This window comes from Panicum hallii, chromosome 2 (assembly GCF_002211085.1).
Source record: "Panicum hallii strain FIL2 chromosome 2, PHallii_v3.1, whole genome shotgun sequence".
Taxonomy (NCBI): Eukaryota; Viridiplantae; Streptophyta; class Magnoliopsida; order Poales; family Poaceae; genus Panicum; species Panicum hallii.
This window is the reverse complement of record NC_038043.1, coordinates 9,750,252-9,772,662: the sequence shown is the minus strand read 5'-3', so window position 1 is coordinate 9,772,662 and position 22,411 is coordinate 9,750,252. Positions and strand designations below refer to the sequence as shown.

At 41.7% G+C, this 22,411-nt stretch overlaps 2 protein-coding genes and 1 pseudogene across 2 annotated transcripts; 2 read left to right on the top strand and 1 right to left on the bottom strand.

The window, feature by feature from the left end:
* The first annotated feature begins 838 nt into the window (after positions 1-838).
* LOC112880869 lies at positions 839-3,410 on the top strand (annotated as a pseudogene).
* An 11,060-nt stretch (positions 3,411-14,470) lies between these two features.
* LOC112882001 lies at positions 14,471-15,693 on the top strand. Its single transcript, XM_025946946.1, has 4 exons — positions 14,471-14,608; positions 14,755-14,808; positions 15,093-15,162; positions 15,259-15,693. The coding sequence occupies exons 1-4, from the start codon at positions 14,531-14,533 to the stop codon at positions 15,306-15,308; spliced, it is 252 nt and encodes an 83-aa protein (XP_025802731.1). The 5' UTR covers positions 14,471-14,530; the 3' UTR covers positions 15,309-15,693.
* Positions 15,694-16,020: 327 nt separating this feature from the next.
* LOC112882264 (atherin-like) lies at positions 16,021-19,632 on the bottom strand. Its single transcript, XM_025947276.1, has 5 exons — positions 19,078-19,632; positions 18,019-18,114; positions 17,887-17,935; positions 17,009-17,134; positions 16,021-16,341 (listed from the first exon to the last, which is right to left on the bottom strand). Exons 1-4 carry the CDS (start codon positions 19,576-19,578, stop codon positions 17,043-17,045), a joined length of 738 nt encoding a protein of 245 aa, XP_025803061.1. The 5' UTR covers positions 19,579-19,632; the 3' UTR covers positions 16,021-16,341; positions 17,009-17,042.
* Positions 19,633-22,411: the final 2,779 nt, after the last annotated feature.

The following is a 22,411-nucleotide window of genomic DNA, read 5'->3' as shown; positions in this document are numbered from 1 at the left end:
AGAGATAGGTGCTAATTAATTAATAATTTGCAACAGTGATGCTACAATAACCATCCGCTAATCATGGATCAATATACCTCATTAGATTCATCTTATGAATTAGCCCAGGGGTTGCAATTAGTTTTGTAATTAAATTTTATTTAATTTAATATTTTTAAATAATAAAATTATCTTTGATATGACAGAACTAAAGTTTAGCTCCGGAACCGAACACCCCCTAACCTCATTAAAGTTGATTCCCTGGAATAATTAATCGTCCTTCTTCGATGTACTACTTGATTGCTCATCATATATACCTGATGATGCATTAAATACCTACTTGAGCGCTCCCATCCTGCTATCCTATTGTTTTTATACATAGTCGCTTGGAGAAGGTATTAAATACCTGTGTGATAAGTGATATAGTTCTCACTTCTGATGATGCATCCATGCTAATGAATCATTTCGTTTTCTTTTATCTTTTCTATACATTGGCACATTGCAAATTCTGTATTGTGCATAATTATACTGTGAAAGAAACAATAGAAACATAGTGTATTATTGTTAGATCATTGGCCATTTCATTGAATTGCTTGCTATATTCCTCTGTTTTTTAGTAATGCAGTAGCCATTCTGGGTGTCTGCTTTGCTATTTTGAAACAAAATAAGCCAGAAATAATGACACATAATTGATGTTATAATACCTACAGCTGGACAAACATGTCATGCAATAGCCCAAGCGAGCCACAACATAAGTATAGTCAAAAGAATTTTTGCTGTCATACTTGCTGAAGGCTTGAAAACGTAAATTTTCTTCAAACACAACTTACCTCCGACTAACAATGTTTCCTGCAGGAGGATGGCAAGAAAAAATATAATGTTGGAGGCAGACTCCTACTTTGAACATGACAAAAGCGTAATGTCCACTACCGGAAAAAAGATCTTTGCCGAGTGTCAAGTGTTTTGCCGAGTGTTTTTTTCGGGCACTCGGCAAAGACGTCTTGCTGAGTGCCTTTTTTAGACACTCGGCAAAGATAATTTTCAAATCATATTTTGAAGTAGTAAATTAATTTAAATAGAAATATTTTCAACTACAAAGTTGTATAACTCATCAAGATGCACAATTCTTGTTTTGGATATTTCTTCATTTGATAAAATAAATGTATATTTATTCACAAAACATATATATCTCTCTCGTAGTTTATGAAACTACGAGAGAGATATATAAGATTTGTGAACAATATTAGAATTATCATGTCACATGAAGAAATGATAAAATAACCAAAATAAACTTTGTAGATCTTGAGAAGTTATAAGATTTTACAGTTGACAACATTTTAATTTGAAGTCATCTTGTCAACAAAAACTACATCTGAATATAGAAAATTTAAAATTCGAATTTTGCAAATGACCTCGAATGGAAAAACCATCAAAATTAAAGTTGTAGATCTCAAAAGGTTATGAAAGTTTGTAGTTGACAACTTTTTGATTTGAAATCATTGTGTCATATTAAAATACATTTGAAGTTTTCAAATTTGAAATTCAAATTTTGTAAACGATCTCGGATGAAGAAACTACCAAAATAAAAGTTGTAGATCTCGAAAAGTTATGCCACTTTGTAGTTAACAAATTTTTTATTTGAATTTATTTACTATCTCAAACAAATAATTTACACTCGGTTAATTATAATATGTGGAGAATAAAAACGTAATGTTGACACACTTGGTCCAATGTGTGCAGGAGGTCGTGAGTTCGAAACCTATCATCAACAACTTATGAAAAATTGCTAAAAAAATGTGCAACCCATTAGATGGGTCACTAGCTGGCTGTGCATGCCTCCCCCAATAAATTTTTTTTCCTATTTCATTTTTTTGGATTTTTTCCGATTTACATTTTGCCGACAAAAGGCACTCGGCAAAGACGTCTTTGCCGACGAAATCGCTGCCGAGTGCCCTTTGCCGAGTGTTACACTCGGCAAAACCTTTGCCGAGTGTAATCGGCCCCGAATCCGGTAGTGGTCAAACCTGTTTATCTGATTTCTGAATCATCTTCAAGTCCTACATACACAAATTTCTGAGCTCTGATCTAAATGGAATTTCTTTTCCAGGTTGGAGCTGTTGTTGGACTTGATCGGTACTTCAATTATTATAAAATGCAGTTATTGTTCTAACCTTGGTGTCTATAACCTTATATTTGTTGCTCTGCAAGCGGATCAATCATTACTTCACTTTCGTCATACTTGTGGTTTTTTTTCCATTTCAATGCTAGTCTTGATAGGTCTGCCTGTGTGATGATCTAAATTGAACCAGGATTTAAGTTCAAAAGTTCCATCTTGCTTCTGGAAAATTGGAAGAAGATAAACTACACTCAGATCTATTAGATCATGAATTTTGTGATGATCAGTTCGTAGTAATGTTATTACAGGTATGCAAAAACATGCATTAGTGAGAATCCAGGCTGCCTTTTCATTGCGACTGATACCGGTGGACATCTTACATCTGCCAAAGAATGGCCAGGTATCATTATCAAGAATTTTATTAGTTTAGTTTGGAGTGTCAATCTGTATAACATTGTTATTTGCAATTACTTATCTTCACAGGAGCTGGAACTATGGTTGCTGCAGTAAGCTGCTCAATACAGAAAGAGCCCATTGTTGTTGGAAAGCCTTCACCCTTTCTAAAGGACTTCCTCTTGAAAAGGTTTGTGAAGTGTAATATGAGAAATGTATCATTTATTTGCCATAAAAAGAGCATATTTTTATTCTTTGAGAGGGAAAAGCAGGGAAGTATATTAAGATTATTCGTAAGTCCACTGGCTGTCAATAAATTGGCAATAGACTGAATGAGAGTTTTCCAGGACAACGTCTTCCATAAATATAACCAGTTTCATTTTGTTCTGGAGTGAAGCCTAACCTATTTGTTTTAAAATTATTAATTATAGTTAACTTTACAACTATCCATCTTTCTATATGATTTTTCTGATCAAAGACAGCAAGAAAATGTGCACAAAGGATAAGATGGTGGGACTGTCGACTGTGATTGCATTCTTCGTATTGATTTTCAATGTGGCAATTAGAAAATATCAGAGACAAGTTGTCACTATTGATAAAATCCATGCTATTTCAACTGCTGCAGCTTCAATCTGGAAACATCAAGGATTTGCATAGTGGGTGATAGACTAGACACCGACATACTATTTGGCCAAGTATTGTTTGCAAGACCCTCCTTGTTTTGTCTGGTCAGAAGCTCCTGCTCTAATATTCGATATTTCTCCCACGGTCGATTTCCGGTGTTCAATGATGCCTCACATGGGTGGGCATTGCAATTGCATGTTGTACTACCTTACAGGAGATGCAGGACGCTTCGAATAACATCCATCTGGATTTCTACACGAATAGCTTGTACAATCTCATTGGATTATTGCAGAAATAATCCTTGGCCATAGCATTTTTGTAAATAGAGTTCTAAACCCCAGCCATATCAGATGGCTTAAATCTGTGCATATGGAGATTCAAACCATGATTACTAGCTCCACTTTACAATGAGCTAGCTAACCAGCCTAGAGTCTGCTTGGCCATGACATTGCAGTGCAGAGCAGTGTTCTGACTCTATCACCACAATCCCAAGACACTTTCAAAGCGCTATCAGTAATTATTATGAGAACAGCATTACGCGAACCAATTAATGAGTCTATTGAAATAACATTCTATTCTTTGGGTACCTGTTTCAAAATTACCCAGAACCATATTAATTGGAGTCCAGTTCCAGTACTGCCATTTCAAATGAAACCATTTTCACAACCTCATAAATGTAGAATTTGTTGAAGTTTCAAATTTGGCAATGGAACTGCATTTGCCAGTCTTGAAAATTGACACTGAAGTATGGAATTAGACTAAATTGAAAATGTGGCAACTGCATTGTAACTTGATGCAACTTGCTCTTGAAGTATGGAATTGGACTAAATTGAAAATGTGGCAACTGAATTGCAACTTGATGCAACATGCTTATTTTAGACAGAAATAGATGGCACTTTGGACATCAAGGCAATGCATACACTGAAGTTACAGTCGCTGATTCATACAATAATATACTTACAAAATCTAGCAAAACTATGATAAGAGTTTTACTGTCCAATTGAAGACATGCCATCTCGTCCCACCCCACCGCCATCAACTTGTTGGCAGTGGCGAAAAAGATGACGATCGAGAGCAGAACATTGCCACCGATTGGCATGACTCACCATATTGATTTTTTTTTTGCGGGTGGTGTATTGATCAAATTGCCTCATCATTTTCTTACCCAAGAGCCTCCGTATCCTAGAAATGCTTTGTAAATGGATTTGCGCCACTATGGTTACTACAAGAAGCCACAAATGGGAGGACGGACTTCTATAAACTGATGGTCAAAGATAGAATTGTTTGACCTAGGACAAATTTAGAATTGCAATTAGTTTGAAATATTGAAAGTATAATGCTATACTTGACGGTTCATAGATGGTTAATAATAACCATTTTTGAATCTTATGTGGTGGCATCAACAGCATGTTAGCTTTCTTTGTAGCTGCTATAGCACCAAAAGTTGCGCCCACAATTATATATCACATATATAGGTGATGGATTTTTTTCTGCCTTCTCCGGTCGACTCTTAATAATAATATTTTATCATTTTTCTGTATTTTATTTTTATTTGGTTTCTTTGTTGCTCACAATAATTTCTGTTTGTGATCAAAACAGTGTTTCCTTATTCAGACCATTTTCCTTGCTGATCAAAACAATTTATATATTTTATTAAACCCCTTGTTATGCTTAATTTATTTTTACTTTGCTTAGAACATTTTTTTTCTTGGTTTGGAATGTTTTCTTTGGTGCTCAAAATAATTTAGATTTTTTTAGGAACTTGTTATGCTCAGAACAGTTTTGTTCTCTGATTGGAATATTTTTTTTCATGAAGTGGGAATTTTTGTAAAGTAATATTTTATGAAACAAATAATATATATTTCTTTTCTCGTGAAGCCAAAATATATCTTTTTTCTAAGTTGGAACATTTTACCAGCAAGATCCCTTCTACTGAACTGAACTTATGTTTATAGTACTGGCAGATGGAACAAATAAATAAACTCCAAACTGGATCAGGACAATTTATTAGGCTGCTGTTGTTTCGTTCGTCGGGCTGTGGGCCGAGGTATGTAGCACTCCCACAGGCAAGCCCTTCTTCGACAAAACAGCTATTGTATTCCGCGACCTCTTGACAAAAGAAAACGAAAAAAAAAATCCACAACCTATAACCATGACTCAGAAATTATCCACAATATATTGGCTTACTTGTCTATTGCATCTACCACTCAAGAAAGTGGTTAGATGGGATCATGGGAGCGAAAGATCCGAGGCAACAGACAATCTAACCACTTACGAGATCAGAGGTGAGTTGGGTTGTCAACATTGCTTTGACCTAAGCGGAGAAAGCATGCAGAGTGCCTAGCTCGCCTGCACCGATGAGCCTTTAATCAAATCCTGAACATTGTTTAGCACATCCTAGAACCTAATCCAAAGTAAGATATGCATGTGAAACTGTACGGATCTCACGAAAAATAAACTGCCCGCATGTGGCGACATCAATGCCGTGAAAATATGTTAACGAGTGTAATGGCCTTGGATACGGTATAGAATGATATCCCTCTGAACTGGGTAGCCTTCTTTAGGCACGCTTAGCTGCTCACAAGACTGAAGTGGTATGGTCTCTAAGATCCGATAGAAAGGCACATCAGTAATTGCCCCTCAAAAAAAAAGCTTGAATCTACCCACCCGGTTTGAGTCCTCAACTTAATACGCGGTGCTCGTATTATCCTGAAATTGTCCCATAATTTAAACGGCACTTTTTTGGCATTACCTCTAAACCGGTTTCTCCTTAGTGTGAATCACTCCAAATCCTCTTTAATCCACATCAAACGGAACAGGCCTTTAATAGGGTGGCAACGGTGGCTCTAAGGTCATGATGAAAGGCCCTACCCGGGTGCTTTATATGGTTTTGGTAACGAGGACGAGTGGCATGAAGTGAAGCCACTAATCAAAAGACTATATGACCTCGATAACAATGGTGGGCCTACATTAGCAATGGCTCGACGATGGGCGATCCTTCATGAGTCATTAAGAGGAGCTCCAATCCATCCACAATGCTATTAGAGAGACGAAGCACCGGAGAGGGTTGCACCTTATTATCGACAAGCACATCGTCTACCATTAAGAATGACGCCGGTTAACTTTTAGAATAAATTTATGAAAATGCAAGCACCCATACCAAGTCATTGACTAAAATCCAACGAGCAGGTTTCACTACAAGAAACATTGCCAGCTTCGCAACACGATGGATATGTTAACTTACGTGTATAATGGTCTTGGATAGTGCATAGGATGGTGACACACTGAATTGAATTGGGTAGCCTTCTTTGTTCACCAATTAGTCGCTCACAAGCCTAAGGCACCTTTTGGATGAGATACTAGATTTTGGAGAAGCCACTGAAAATCTGGATTTAAGACAAAATCTAGATGGTGTTGTTTGGGTATATGGATTTTAGTAGCTGATTTTATGCATTTGTGGTTCATGCATCCCTTCTATGCCCTTGGTGGGGGTTTTTTTTGGCCATCAATTGCAACACATTGAGGAGCGGGAGGAGGTGGGGAGATTGAGGGGCGGCTGAGGATAGAGTAGGCGGTCAGGCGCCGACGCATGCGAGCGGGATGTCCGAGCAAGGACGGTCAACGTCCAGGTGGGGACAGGTGGTGGCTCGGCGGGGACAGGCGGCTGAGCTGAGGACGGCCCCCTGGGCAGGAACTGGCGCCACCTAGTATGGTGGTGGGGATGGAAGGCTGACTAGGATGGTGCAAGGGGCAGCGAGGGATGGAGCTAGGGGGGTGTGGAGTAGGGGAGGCTACGGGGGATAAAGCTGGGGACCCAGCGGCAAATGGAGTTGGGGAGGATGATGGGAGAGAGAAGAGGAACTTGGAAATGGCAGACTAGTGTAATTTTTCAAAATAGCTAGGGGCAAAATGGTAATTTTGATCGCCACTAGCTGCAGCTAGCTCGCTCCAGCTTCTAGGATTTTGAGAATCCAAAAATATTAAACCAAGAATCCGTCCTAGAATCTGCTCCATTTGGAAGCTGTGAAGCTTCTAGATTTTGGATTCTAAAAATCAGCCAGTTTGGCCCTAAATTAGTAGTGTCATAGGGTCGATATAAAAGGAAGTAGTTTCATATGGATATATAATATACAGAGTGGTCACGATGCTCATTCTTTAATGAACCAGTTGAATATTATCAAGTTGTACTGGCAAATCATTCTTCTCTAACGGTCGGTGGCCCTGTTGTTGTGGTGCCTATGTTCACTGGTGTATTCTGGCTATATCTTTATCCAATTTCACTTGACTCTGAACGAATATGAAATCTGCTTACCATTTTCGCTACAAAATTCCTTTGAAGAACTGTATACCGAGAAAAATGTTTGAAAACTGCTCAAACTTGGAGTTATTTCTCGTGTGATCCATCGTTAGAAACTGACATGAGTGTAGATCAAGGAACACGAGAGCAGTTGAGACATCGATTTTTATTGATTAGTTATGCAAGTGCCTGAATCAGAGGAATATATCTAATCCGAACAACTGAAAAGTAGGAAAAATGCACACGGTTACATAACAACGTGTACAATGCAAGTTTGTCACACCACATGGCATTTCCCGATTAAGTACCACGTAACGTGATAGTTGTGGTGAGGCAGCAGAATAGCAGCCTCCCACAAAAAACTATGTTAGTTGAGGCCGGTGAATTTTAACAATGGTCGGTTTGCTTTGGCCGAGCTAATCTCTAAGTTATCCCGACCGATTCACAAGGGGACAACGCACGGCCGGCCTGAAAAACTAGTCACTGACCTTGTCAAAAGCAACGGAAACGGAGGCTTCGTTTTCGCAGCACACTTCAGCTCCAACTTTTGTTGCCTTCTCGCCAGCAAGAACCGGACTCTAGAGGATATTTCCAAGCCCTTTTGAATGGGTGCACTTGTTTGATAGATTCCTGCAATGCAACCCTTGGAGTCAACAGTCTAGCAATTTGATACAAAAGGTTTTTGGTAAAGAATCAGTCGACTGATTTCTTACTGGATTTCGATCGAATTTCCAGCTGTTCCATCTGACGGTCCATTCCAGTGCCTGTTCATTGGACTGGTCAGCGTCTACTGTCTCCCATCTCAAGCCTGCTATGCAGTCCAGTACCAGGCACGACAAACAGACAACTGTCATCTTAAACTATTCATTTCTGCTCTATAAAGGCGACCCAAGTGATGGAGTGAAGGAGCATTCAGGCGAAGAGAGCCAAGAGCAAAGAATGAGAAGACATGGCATGGTATTGACTTGGCTCATCTCGCAGCGACAGCAAACTGCACGAGCGCCAGAGGTGAGCCGAGCCAATATCACTTCATGTCATCTAGCGTTCTGTGACTGCAAAACTACCGTAAGTTCATCTTGAGAAACTCTTGTTGCCTCTTTTCGAGATACTTGGTTTCCACTGACGTGACGGTGAACTTCACTCTTGCAAGAAAATAAAATTAATTGGGAGAATGATAGTCTACTGGATATAGCTGTAAATTTGTGATGTTTTCTTGGCATAATCTTTTGTCTGTAAATTTGTGATGTTTTCTTGGCATAATCTTTGGTTACCTGGGGTTGCCATCTTGGTTGGTTCAGTTTCAGAACTACAGTTTATGGCTCCCATGTTTTTCTCTTTGTTGATTCTAGTGTGAACATTGTACATAGGATATAACTGTCATAGTTTTTTCGGGAGTCTCCGCAAGAAAAGACAAATAGGTATGAAACCATTATTTGAACAGAATTTACAATGTCTGTAATGAGCAGCCAGCTGTTTGACCTCTGAAATCCTTCTCTGCCAAAGCACCCATGCCAGACAGGTCAAGTCCTAGCTAGAGTTGTATAGGATCTTGCATCCATAATGACAAAATTGGTCCACCAGGCCTGCATTTTGTTGCAAGAGATATGATTTCGTTATGAAGGGAAATACATAACACTTTTTCAACAAAGGAAATGACATAAATTAGTTGCACCACGTTTGCAGTAGATAAAGAACATCAGAATACACAGGAGACATTGTCACTGAGACTTTTGAAGGAGCATAGGTTTGCTTTCAGACATTTCCCTAGCATACATCAGTTCTCATTCTCTTGCTCTGGACAGAGCAAATCTGCCATTTTTACAGCACCAACATCACATGAAATTGTAACTAGTAAATGTTGATTCAGTTTTTCATAGTAATCAACACTGAAGTTCATCCCCTATCCCCCTTTCTTTTACTAAGCAAACAAAATCTCGATAATAGTGCAAAGCCTTGTAGGAAATGAAAAAGATAAGCACAAAGACTCAAAAGAGCATAGCCCCATTTTAGTATAGAGTTGGTGTTTCATAGATTTCTTGTTGCAAATTAACGGCATGCATGCACATTTGGTTCTATTTTCTCTCTTTTGTCCTTTGTTAACCACATAACCTAACCTCTCACAGTTCCAAAGCGCTTAAAGGAAGTGCAAGCATTCTGTTAGATTATTTTCTCGATCTTAGCACTTTCACTCAATCCACATCCCAGGTAACACGAGTAAAAACTAATTCATTCAGATATGGTACAGAAAAGGAAGACTTGAAGGTTCTGGTTGTGGCTAGCAACCACAGGCCAAGGTGTGGCATGATAGGCCCTCATTTTGAAATACTGGAGCAAGATTTCTTGTGCTATCACTTTGGTGGATGGCAATGTAAAACTAGCACATGGCCCACAGGTTATACATGAATGTTTAGAAATAGATAGCAAAAGTTTGAACCCTTAATCATTTGACAAAAGAGATAGATTTGCTCTATCATTTTGTTGCAGTATTACACATCACACCTGATCATGCATTCCTGAGTCCTGACAAGAAATCATTTGAATTTGAAAGCAATAGCAAACATATATCTTCGAAAATGAGTACTTATATCACATCTGAAAAACAAGGATATACAGCATGTACCCATAATTTTTAAAAATTAGTGAAGAAGTATCTTGTAGCAGAAAGGTTACTCAAACAGCTGTAAATACCGGACTGGTAAAAGGAGCATCCAGGTAAAATAAACTTCAATAGAATATCCCAGGTTGCAAGAAACCATTGAGCAAATGAAATGTAATCTCATTGGAAATTTGCAATTAGTTAGCGTGGTCCATGTGCATAAATCTATAAGTCACAACTGCTATGGATCTGGCTCAGTGAATTAACAGCAATACCGATGTCCAGCCTTATCCTGCCAAGATTATTTATTTATTTCACAGATTGACACTTCATTTTTTAAAGGTACATCACCCCTAAAATTTCATTTGGTGCTAGTGCTTATACAAAAACTTGGTTCATGATGGCCAGTTAGCCAGTTTGCTTACAGTGCGCAGTGCCCCTCATCCATGACAACAGAGCAAGTAACTTGTTCTTCATCATTTGGAAACTTCATAGCTCGTTCTGCAGGGATGTCAGCTATTTCGTTTTCCTCTATTGACCAGTTTAAATTTCAACTAAAATTGATATATTACTAATGTGTCAACCAACTTTTTGTTTTTTGCCCCGTTGGTTTCTCAAACAACTTGGTATTGTTTTATGACTAAGTGTCTAAAATAAGCATGTTAGACAATTGGTAATGAGGTCTACACTTCAAGCATAAGCTGAAGATTACCTTCCAAAATTGAGTATTGATTGGATTTGACCATCTTCCTTATACAACAGTCCTTAATTTTACCTCTTAGTCATATCAACACTGGAAATTCGGAACGAGCCTATACATTATTTTACCTCCATCCCAAAATATAACAGTTTCCTTAATTTTGATTTTTGACAGCCAATACATACTCACTCCTTTATTCTTTTGTTTATTGTCGCAGAGTCCAAGCCGGCAAACTAGTTGGACCACTAATAATGTATCTAAACTATCAATTAGCTTTATGAAATTATATTAACTGATTTTTCTTTCAAAATGTTTTCATAAAAATAAAAAATATTCGCATGTATTTATGTGAAGTTATTAAAATGAGAGGTCAAAGTTGCATAACAGGGACTGCAAAAGAGTAAAAAAAATCAAACAAGTACAAAATTGCTTCTACAAATAATGTAAATATACTAATACTATTATACACTATACTTTCAGAATATAATATTTTATGCTTGTTACTACCATATTACTATATTTCTACATAAACTAACTGTCAAACTTATCCAGTGGTGATTACATCTTATCGAAAGATTTATATATTATTTGCACAGAGAGGGCTATTAAGGAGAAGGAGTGTTTCAAACGCCTTCACCTCGACAAGAGCGCAACCAACATCGAGGGCTATAGATTAGCGAAGAGGTCTGCAAAGCGAGCTGTGAGTGTAGCGAAAGGTCAGGCTTTTAATGACCTTTATCAACGGCTAGGTACGAAGGAAGGAGAGAAGGACATTTATAGGATAGCTAGGACCCGCGAGAGGAAGACAAGGGACATAAACCAAATCAAATGCATCAAGAATGGGACAGATCGACTTCTAGTGAAGGATGAGGAGATCAAGAACAGATGGCGAGAATATTTCGACAAGTTGTTTAATGGAGAAAATGAGGGTCCTACCTCCGAGTTGGAGGACTCATTTGATGATACCAACAGACGCTTTGTGAGGAGGATTCAGGAGGCAGAGATCGGGGAGGCTTTGAAGAGGATGAAGGGAGGTAAAGTGATGGGCCCCGATGGCATCCCCATTGAGGTGTGGAGATGCCTGGGCGAGAGGGCGGTAGTATGGTTAACTAAGCTTTTTAACCTAATTTTCCGGTCAAACAAGATGCCGGAGAAATGGAGGAGAAGTATATTAGTACCGATTTTCAAGAACAAGGGAGATGTTCAAAGTTGTACTAACTACTGGGGGATTAAGCTGATGAGCCATACGATGAAGCTTTGGGAGAGGGTTATCGAGCATCGCCTAAGAAGATTGACAAGAGTGACCCAAAACCAGTTTAGGTTCATGCCTGGGAGGTCGACCATGGAGGCGATTTTCTTATTACGACAGTTGATGGAGAGATATAGAGAGGAGAAGAAAGACTTACACATGGTCTTTATTGACCTAGAGAAGGCGTATGACAAAGTACCGAGAGACGTCATGTGGTGGGCCTTGGAAAAACACAAAGTCCCAACTAAGTATATTACCCTCATCAAGGATATGTACAAGGATGCGATGACTTGTGTTCGAACATGTGATGGCGATACCAGTGACTTTCCTATTAAAATAGGGCTACATCAGGGGTCAGCATTGAGCCCTTGTCTATTTGCTTTGGTGATGGATGAGGTCACAAGGGACATACAGGGTGATATCCCTTGGTGTATGCTCTTTGCTGATGATGTGGTGCTAGTTGACGAGAGTAGGGCAGGGGTTAATATGAAGTTAGAGCTGTGGAGACACACGCTAGAGTCGAGGGGGTTCAAACTGAGTAGGACCAAGACCGAGTATATGATGTGCGACTTTAGCCCGACTAGGCATGAGGATGGGGACGTTAGCCTCGAAGGTCAAGTGGTGGCCAAGAAGGATATTTTCCGGTATCTAGGATCAATGCTTCAGAAAGATGGAGACATTGATGAAGATGTTAGATATAGAATTTCAGCCGGTTGGTTGAAGTGGCGGCAGACGTCGGGCATCCTCTGTGACAAGAAGGTGCCAAGGTAAGTTCTATAGGACGGCGATTCGCCCGGCGATGCTATACGGTGCTGAATGTTGGCCTACAAAAAGGCAACATGTCCAGCAACTGAGTGTAGCAGAGATGCGTATGCTGTGTTGGTTCTGCGGGCATACAAGAAGGGATAGAGTCCGGAACGAAGAGATTCGAGATAGGGTAGGGGTGGCACCTATCGAGGAGAAGGTGATTCAACATCGGTTGAGATGGTTTGGACATGTACAACGGAGGCCTCCCGAGGCGCCGGTGCGTAGTGGAGTTTTAAAGCGGGGCGATAATGTAAAGAGAGGTAGAGGTAGACCTAAACTAACTTGGGACGAGACGGTTAAGAGAGACCTTAGGGAGTGGAATATCGCTAAGGAATTAGCTATGGATAGGAGCGCTTGGAGATTAGCAATTAACGTACCTGAACCGTGACCTTTGTTACTTTTTGTTTAACCCCTAACTCTTCCTTTGGCTTATGCCCTTTTTGTGTTTCTTATTCTTGTTTTCTGTGGGTTTCATCTCTAGCCTACCCTAACTTGCTTGGGACAAAAGGCTAAGTTGTTGTTGTTGTTGTTGTAGAGGGCAGCAGCTAAGATCCTTCAAGATTTCTATGTTAACTATGATCATACCTTAGCACGGTTCCTGACTAAGATGTGCATCTAGCAGTTCATCTTGCTTTCTCCTCGGTGGGTGTTGTAACTGTTGATATTGTCAGATTTTTATTGCCATTGTCAAAGCTGGCTGGTACATAACTACCCCCACCCCCCACCCCTACCCCCATTTACATTTTACATTATCTGATTATGCAATGAACTATAATTTTGTAGCACTTAAACACGAGATACGAGGGATAGCTCAAATGAACTTGTCTAGTATTATTTTTCAAATAACATATCTGAATACAAACATTTGATGTTAAATAAACAAGTATGAGTGGCAATTTTTTTCGAGCAAATGTAGGAGTCGCAAAATTAAGACTCAGTAATCAGTAGAAGTTCCAGATCGATTTTTAGCTAGGCTGAATTCATGTGCATATTTGTTTCCAACAAGAAGCACGCCCTCTGGTAGCATTTAGTTGACCAAAGCACATGGAAATTCACTTACACCTTCAGAAGATCTACTTGCATCTATAGGAACTTCAAAAGTGGGATCACTCCCCCCATTTACTCATAGGGATACTATGCACATACTTTTGGAAGCAATGGCAGTTGGCAACCTGGTAAGCTGCTTCAAGTCTGAACAACTGAAGCATGTAAAAACTACTCACCGAGCTCTGAAGTTCTGAACCAAGAAACTACTCACCGAGCTTTCTCGCTGGCCTACTACAGGAAACACCACACCCGGGACGCGAACTGGACCTCGCCTTCCTCCTCCATCTCGGCCACCTGCGTCGCCAAGGCCGCGAGCCCACCCCGCCCGCTGCAGCGGACTAGAGGCTTCCCTGCCCTCCTGTCCCGGCTGCAACTCCTGAAGGTGGCTGGTACAGTTGGCGGCGTTGGACGCTCTGACGATGACTCCGTCGGACTGGGAATGGCCCGGGGGATAGGATGGGCGTAAGTTTGCCGGCGGTGAGGGACTGAGGGATGGACGGAGCGGCGACGCCCGCGAGAGAAGCGCGGCTCCAAGTCAATACCGAGCATTGGTGGGTTTCTTGGGCCCTGAAAGCCGAGGAGTTGGGCCTGGGCTGTGCTATCCGGCCTCGGGCCTCCCATATAATTACTCATTGACTGGGCTTCAACGTCGTTTGTCTTGAGCCTGGGCTCCAGGTCTTTCCGGCGGAGCCGCGAAGGGTTCTCTCGGCGCGCGGACAGAGATGGCGGCGGCGGCTGGGACGACGGCGCCGGCACCGGCGAAGGAGGTGGTGGAGAAGAAGGTGGAGCTCATGAAGGAGGTATGCTCAACCTCTCCATACTTTCACACCTCTGTTGGTGTTTCATGTAGTTTTCTTCCCAAGCTTCCTGCTCTTGTTCTTGGAAATTCGGCCGGTGAGAGCAGAAATAATCTTCCCCTTGGATTTGCTTTGGTTGGTCTGCGAAGATACGCGCGCACGAGGTGGCGATCGCGGAGCTACAGAACTTGCATCCCTCCCGGGTCAGCCTCTTCCCCTGCACGATTTCTGTCAGTAGCTGTCCATCTGGGATGGTACAAATTACCAATGGCAACTAGGGTGTTGGCCAGTGATAGACTGATGCCACAATTACATAGCCCTGTTTCAGTAAGTTAGTAATCAGGTGGCAAGCACAAAGTACTCCCAATAGCTTCGATTATCCAATTTGTTGGATATGCTTACTGCATCAAACTTTCAGCAGCCTGCTGTATCACAAATTCACAACTAGTTCGCCTTTGCTTGGCGGTTTCTTGTTGGTTTGCAACAGGCGGTGTACCAGAAGGCTGGCAACATCTTCTTCCGCAATAGCGTCAAATCAGTGGTCACGACGGAGCAGAGTATGCCGAATCGCCAATCGCCACTAATGCATTGCATCTTTCTCCTCTTCTTAGTCTGCACTGTCCAACATGACTCTGGTTTTATGATTCTCTCAGAGCAACTTGACCTGGCCAAGGCTGGGTTGAGGAAGCTGAACCTGGCCTGACGATGGCAACAACTGCTGGCTCTCGCAACACAATCAAGCATGCAGATTCAAGAACACTTCGCCATCACCTCGTTGCTCTTGTTGTGCCTTGTGGACCTAATCCATGTGTAATGCTACTCATTTTTGTTTGAGAACGTGAGATGCAAATATGCAGTTATGTGCTCTTGAAACTAATCAGAGGCTAGATTTTACTTCCACAGTTCCACTAGCTTTTCTGTGGTGTTGGTGTGATGCCACTAGAAGTTTGCTGGTTGCTGAAAACAGGAACAGGAAACAAATTATGTGAGACTGACCAGTGTAGAGGTTGCTTTGGAAAAGGTTGTTTACTGCCTAGTCTGAGCCTCTGAGCTTGGATGCTGTTGTTTAAGTTCCCTTCGTTTCCAGATGTTAAGTTTGCCCTGCTGGATTCAAAGTTTGCGTCCTGTCAACCAATCCTCTCGTCAGCTGCGGTCATACTTCTGTTACTTGCTAGCTGCTACCGCGGCAGATATACGCTGTTAATGGCACCGAAATTGATCATGATTTTGTTCCTTGCAACTGCGGCAGATGTAACAGCGCTTCAGCGGCAGAAGCAAGTTGATACAGCGTCGCTGTCAGCTACACTGATTCAGATTTGTTTGTATATGGGAAGGCAATAATAATACCACGAAAAAATGGTGCATCAACAGCATGCAAAAATAAGGCAAGTCGAATGGGGTATGAGTTTTGGACGGTCATAGAAAAGCTCATCCTCGATCTTCATCTTCAGGAAAATAACTATGGAGTAGTAAGCATTACATTACGCTGGTGTTGACAGGGGGGACAACAGTTTAGCATACGATGGGCTGCTTCGCAACTGACTGAATACTTCTCAAAGTCGAGGGGGAAAATTGGATAAAGATACTGATATTACATGCTTTTTCCTATGCTGATGAACTACCATCCGATGTTTCTATGCTGCCTGCACTCTACTGATTATCTACAAATGTCGAAAAAACGACCACACCATCCTGAACACAAGGATCATCGGTCCCATTGATGTGAAGAAGGCTATCTGCAAAGGAAAGAAAATACAGGATCAGGTTTCAAATAGAATTAGCTGCCTGCATTGCCATATATCATATAGGAAAAAAACTCGATATCTTGGACATGAGCTTTAGCGAAATCAAGATAAAAATAGGACACAGGATACTGCATCCATATGCACCTGAGAGGTGAGAGCGCTCATTGCCTTTTATTGGCCAATATAACTTTTATAGAGTGGAGCAAGATGAAATAGATCATAATTGACCTCAACATAGAAGAAAGTGACATCTAGTTACAAGGCCTAACTTGGAAATGTTACACAGAACCAAGTTATAAGTTGCATTGTATTTCAAACACTACTTACAGCAACAGAAGTGGACTTCTAAGTTTGAAACACTACATATAAACGTGTTTTCAACAGAGGTTATTACATAGTTTTCGCATTCCTGACTTGTTCATTACGTAGGGGAAATGATATCAGAGCATAGCAAAGTTCAGCAAAGGGACGATACTAAACAACACATTTGTGGTACTAAGATTTGAAAGAATCAATAAGATAAATGCATAAGATTTGAAAGTATCAATAAGATAAATGCATCCTCATACAACTAATTTAGCAAAAGGAGTCATATTGAACTAAAGATTAGGGATAAATCAATCATCAATTAATCAGAGGGTAAGTAGTTGGTACTTACTCAGAAGTGTAATGAATAGAACTTAAACTGGTAACTAAGCTGGCATTGTGATATTATAACGGCTACGCAGACCATCAATAGCTTTCTCCACAGATTTTATCATCTCAGGGATAGTCACCTTGCACACTAATTATTAGAGACAAATGAGAATGAGAATGAGAAAATGGAGAAAAGCCAACATAAATTAGAGTTGAGACATTCTAGTAACATGCAGGGATTAATGACATGTTAACACAGACAGAAAAATGTCATAAATTGACCTTTTTTCATGTGACCAGCACTTCACCTTTACTACTCCGTCCATTTTTTTTTTGACAATCCTATTTCTAAAATTGAATTATTCTCTTTTGATAGTCCTATTTGAGTTGACATCTTGGGAATAGTATGGACGGCAATCTTGGGAATAGTATGGACGGCTGTTCGATTCAAGTGTAGAGTAACTTTTTTAGAAAAAGATTGGTGTATTTATATGACAACACCGAAACCAAGGAGTTGTAATTAATGAGATGATAAGCAAGGTCCTTCTTCTTGGTCATTGTACCAAAATGAAATATGACTATCAAAAGAGAGTGGAGGGAGTATATAATATTTACATATGGGGAGGAGCATGATGGCAGAAATAATTGAAGTTAGGACATGCAATTTCACTGTTCAAAACGAGAATAAACATTTACTTCAACTGCAAGATAGTTTAGGGTCAACCTAATCATGAGTGTTAAACCAGAGAAACAGAACATGATGATTGATATGTCCTGCCTTTCACATATCACATATTTCTATGACCATATTCTCCAATCTAGTATCAGTTAATTTTGTAAGCAAGACGGTGGTGTCAAGTAGAGGAGATAGAGAAAGATTTTGAAGTATGTGTGTAGTACCACAAGTCGTGGATGACTGTGCCTCTGCGATGATCTGCTTGAACTTTGCCTGAAAACAGCAAAGAAACATTAGCATCCAAATAAAAAAAAATAGGAAATTTTCAGATGCTGAAAGGCCTAATAAATGTGTACCTTGACAATCTCAGAACTTTCTTTTATATTATCAGACATCTTCTTGTATTCCTTGTCAACTTCATCTGTTAGTTGCTGACAGCTCTGGTTTTGGGTCTGAAAAGAGAATTAAAATCTTACATATGTTAGAGCAAATAAAACACCAGAAGCACAGAAGATGCATTACATGTGTATTAGCTATAGCTTCTGTGTATGTGTTAACATATTGGGTGGAAAATGCAATGTTAATACAAAATCTGCATGGATATGCTCACCAAGCCATCTAACAAAATTTGACCTACATGAATGAACTACCAGTTAGGAGAGTGAATGAAATCTATTTGACCATGTTATTGTGCCAACTGGAATTATAATTCAATGGATCTCCAAAAGCGGCATTGGTCAAATGCTCCTGGGAAACTAATCACATTTTTCACTGACATGGAAAATTGACCCCTGCGATGAACTGGCAAAACAAATACGAATACATTGGTACTGAGAAGTTTAAAAATTCAAACAAGCTCGCCTCATTCAATACCATTTCCTGCTACAACAGTAAAAAACTCTGAACTCTTACAAAAAAAAAGCCATATATACTACTGCTGCAAGCCTCTAAAGGGAAGAGATCCAGGTAAACTACTCATTTTCATGGATTCCAATGATGCAAAACATCTTCCATATCAGATATCCCCATTAGTGAATTACGCATTTGAGCTTGTTAAATTGCAGAAACTCAAATGTAGTAACCTCATATGTCAATTTTAGAAACTCAGATACAGTAACCTGAATCATCATATATCAACTGTAGAAATTCAGATATGGTAACCTCATATGTCAGATATTCAGCCCAACGACGACAATTTAAGATATGCAAATAAACAGAGTAGACGAGATCATGACATCTGGAAATGGCACGAAGGCAATTCATGTGACAAGGGTTATCTCCAGTTCCCCACGCGCTAGCGCTCTACATCACCAACCAACAGTCCGGAGCAAACAACGAAGCTCGGAAGTGAACCCTAACGACGCGACTGGGAGGGAAGCGGTGTTGCGGGAGAGGCTCAGGGCGGCGGGGATCACCTTGATTCGCTTGGAGACGCGGGAGAAGGACGCGTCGAGGTCGGCATGCGCGCGGGAGTGGAGCGCGTCCAGGCGGCGCTTGAGGTCCTCCATCTGCGAGGCGATGGCGCTCCTGAGGTCTCCGACGCTGGACGCCCCAGCCGCCGGCGCGGGCTGGGGAGACGCGGCGGGCGAAGGGGAAGGGGAGGCGGCGGCGACGCGGGGGGTGGCGACGAGGGGCGAGCGCGCGGCGGGCTTGGCCCGTGCCCTGGGCTTCGGGGGCGAGGCGGAGGAGCCCGGCGAGGAGAGGAAGCTGATGTCGAGGTCGGCGGGGAAGGAGCCCGGGGACGACGACGCGGGGGAGGAAGCGCCGCCACGGACGGGGCGCTTGCGGGTGCGGGTGCGGGTGCGCGACGCGGGCGCCGGCGACGCGAGCGGGGAGAGGAAGGAGGGGTCCTGCTTCGGCTTGGGGTTGCGCCTCGGCCTGGAGGCGGCGGCGGGGGTCGCTCGTGGCCTCCCCATGGCTCCGCTGCCGGTGGGGTGGGGTTGGCCTCTCCGCTCCGCTTCGGCTTTCGAGGTTTGAAATGGGAGAACGGAACGGAACGGGAATGAGGGGTGGAGTTAGTAGGGGCCCGGGCGATCGGAGAGCCGCGCGGGCGCTCGTCTTGCCACGACACCGTTCGGGGCCCGCTTTTTTCCGGGGCCGCATGTCATTGACAGTCTCAACACTTTAACTTTGTATCAGCTTCTCCCTAATTCAGAAAGAAGAAACATCGTGGCTGGTCAGTGATTTAATATTATACATGCTCTGTCTATCTATACTATAAGATCGAAAATAATTGAAAACCTCCTCCACCTGGAAAATTTCCGGCTACCCCTTTCTTCGATACACTGCTCCTCGGATTCAACTTTTTAAAATGTTGAAAAAATAGCATTTTCTAAAATATTTCTGCCTTTTTCCCCTACATTTTTCATCCAACTAAAATCATACCTGCCCGCGCGTACACACCCAACCCCGCCCGTCAATTTCGCATCCGAGGATCACGCCTCGGTGTTTGCCATACGCTGCCACTTAACTTGCCAAACGCATCCTCGGCGCTCGCCTAGACAGCAGCCGCACCACCTCTCCGCTCCCTATTCGCCATAGCCGCCCCTCCCATGTCCAGAATTATGATGGCTGGCGGCACTGGTAGTGGGTTACGGGCGTTGGAAGCGGTGGCTGTGGCTGCGGCTGTTATGGAGGCGGCCTGACTCGGTGCCTCCACCTCCATCACAACAGCTAGCCCCTTAGCGATGGCGGCGGCCCAACAGGAAGCATCCATGGCTGCAGGCGGCGGCGGCGGCCACCTAGATGAAGCACATGGTCAATGGTGATGGTCGGGCCACTCAGTAATTCCGAGATCCAGTGCCTGCTCGGCCTCAACATAGTGCCACAGCCATAATACTTGTCCCTCGTCCCGTCCAGATCCCCGCGCTTCCTACCATGGATTGAAATTCTCTAGCACTGACCTACCAAGGGAGTCCCTATCTCCCGTATTGGATGTCATTCCACCTCCGGGTAGAGTTGGACAGAGCTGTGCATTTCTCCTTGTGGCTGGCAATTGACAGAGGCGAACACATCCGAGACGGCAACGACGTCATCGCCAGCAACACCCATGGGTGCTAAGGGATCGATATGATGGGGTATCCTTCCTGCTCACCTGATAAATCGTGTCTAATGTTGCCTCCACCAAGGCTGATTTACCCATTGCTGCTTCTTTGATTATACTATTCTGCCTGCGAAATAGCTGCTTGAAAGATGTTCGATGAAATGCCCTTGATCAGTCAACCACCAAATTTCTTGCACTCCAGGTCTTCTCATAGACACCGTGACACCCCAAGATGTTCAAGAGCTTCAACCACGTGGGTACACGCAAGTTTTGTAGATTGATGTGCTAACTGATGAATTAACAAGTATGTTATGGTTCCCAATAGCTTTCATGGTCTGCTAATTCCTCCTGTTCAATCAGATTTGGAGAGAGAGCTCATTACTGAGGTGATTGAGAAGAAAAAAACTTTGGGGACAATGTAAATCACATAATCAAGCTAACATTGATTTTCTAGAGCTCTTGTTTCTTTCCATATTTTCTAATATGAGCACTGCATTCTAGCAGTATCAAGGTCAAGACCAGTAGCAAAGTTCAAGATAGAAGAATCTCAACATGATGTCTTGATGTGACATCAAACTCCAATGGGCAATAGTTAACTAGCACATCATGTTTTCCTTTATATATTAGGTTTATTATTAAATTTGCTTCTTGCCAACTTGTATTGTCGATTGAACAAGATGGCACACATGAAGCTCCAATAAATTATGGTTGACAGAAGTCATATGTGCATTTAAATTGACAAACGATCCAATCAGATTTGGATAGCGCTTGAAGTAGCTGGTGGCTTGGCACTTGAAGGAGGAATCACAAGACAATTAATGAGATCAAGATGAAGGAGTGAAGGATATTGACACAAAATCTATTGGTTGCACGAGCATCAATGTACATAGGTTGCAAAGTGATCTCCCACCAGAGCACTTGCCAAGAAGGTTGGTTGCAATCAAGGATAAATAATCTGATAAACTTGTTAAAGTGGACATGACAAGATCCATTATCCATTTTTTGATTTATAGAATTCTAAAAATGTTTAATTTTCAGCATGCCTAGCATTTCTTTGTGTGATCTGCAGAATTGTGAATATTTTTTATTTCTATGGTGCATGGATTCTTATCGGTGTTCAAATGGTAATAAGAAAATAATTAAACTATTGTGTGCCAAATGACTGGTTTGTAGATGAACGAAGTTTTATGCTAGGCAAGTAAATGGTGTCTAGGTTCCCACCATACATTTAGGTAAAAAGAAAAGTTACAAGACTTAGTACGCAGGATGGTTGATACACTCGTTTTGGTTAAATGATTTCATTTCTGCAGGTAGGTTTAAGAAATTCTAGAATAATGGAAATTGCATAGCAAATTGTGAAGCTTATGGATCATGGGATCAATGAGTCCGTCAATAATAGGATGGTCTACTTGCCCTTGCCTGTCTGACTGACTGCAGCGAGGGACGACATGGAGCAGACGTCTTGAACCCAGCCTTAGGTACCCTTATCCATCAGCTATTTTATGATATGTCTTCCTTAAATTTAATGAAGTACATCTTCTGTCTTGGTTCTCTATGTCCAACAAGTAGGATGATATGCATATCCTTTGTTTGTTGCCTTCTGAATATTTGCGATGGATTCGCAATCCTCATGCAGTAACTAGCGTCAACGCCCATCGGCCTTGCACTCTTGACCATTCAATCTTTCTTTAATAATTGTTTGAGGT

Coding starts and splice junctions, on each gene's coding strand:
- LOC112882001 (XM_025946946.1), top strand. CDS start 14,531: ATGGCGGCGGCGGCTGGGACGACGGCGCCGGCACCGGCGAAGGAGGTG. Junction 14,809..15,092: donor AGAACTTGCATCCCTCCCGG/GTCAGCCTCTTC, acceptor GGTTTGCAACAG/GCGGTGTACCAGAAGGCTGG. Junction 15,163..15,258: donor AGTGGTCACGACGGAGCAGA/GTATGCCGAATC, acceptor TGATTCTCTCAG/AGCAACTTGACCTGGCCAAG.
- LOC112882264 (XM_025947276.1), bottom strand. CDS start 19,578: ATGGGGAGGCCACGAGCGACCCCCGCCGCCGCCTCCAGGCCGAGGCGC. Junction 17,936..18,018: donor AAAGTTCTGAGATTGTCAAG/GTACACATTTAT, acceptor TGCTGTTTTCAG/GCAAAGTTCAAGCAGATCAT. Junction 17,135..17,886: donor ACAGTCATCCACGACTTGTG/GTACTACACACA, acceptor TCTAATAATTAG/TGTGCAAGGTGACTATCCCT.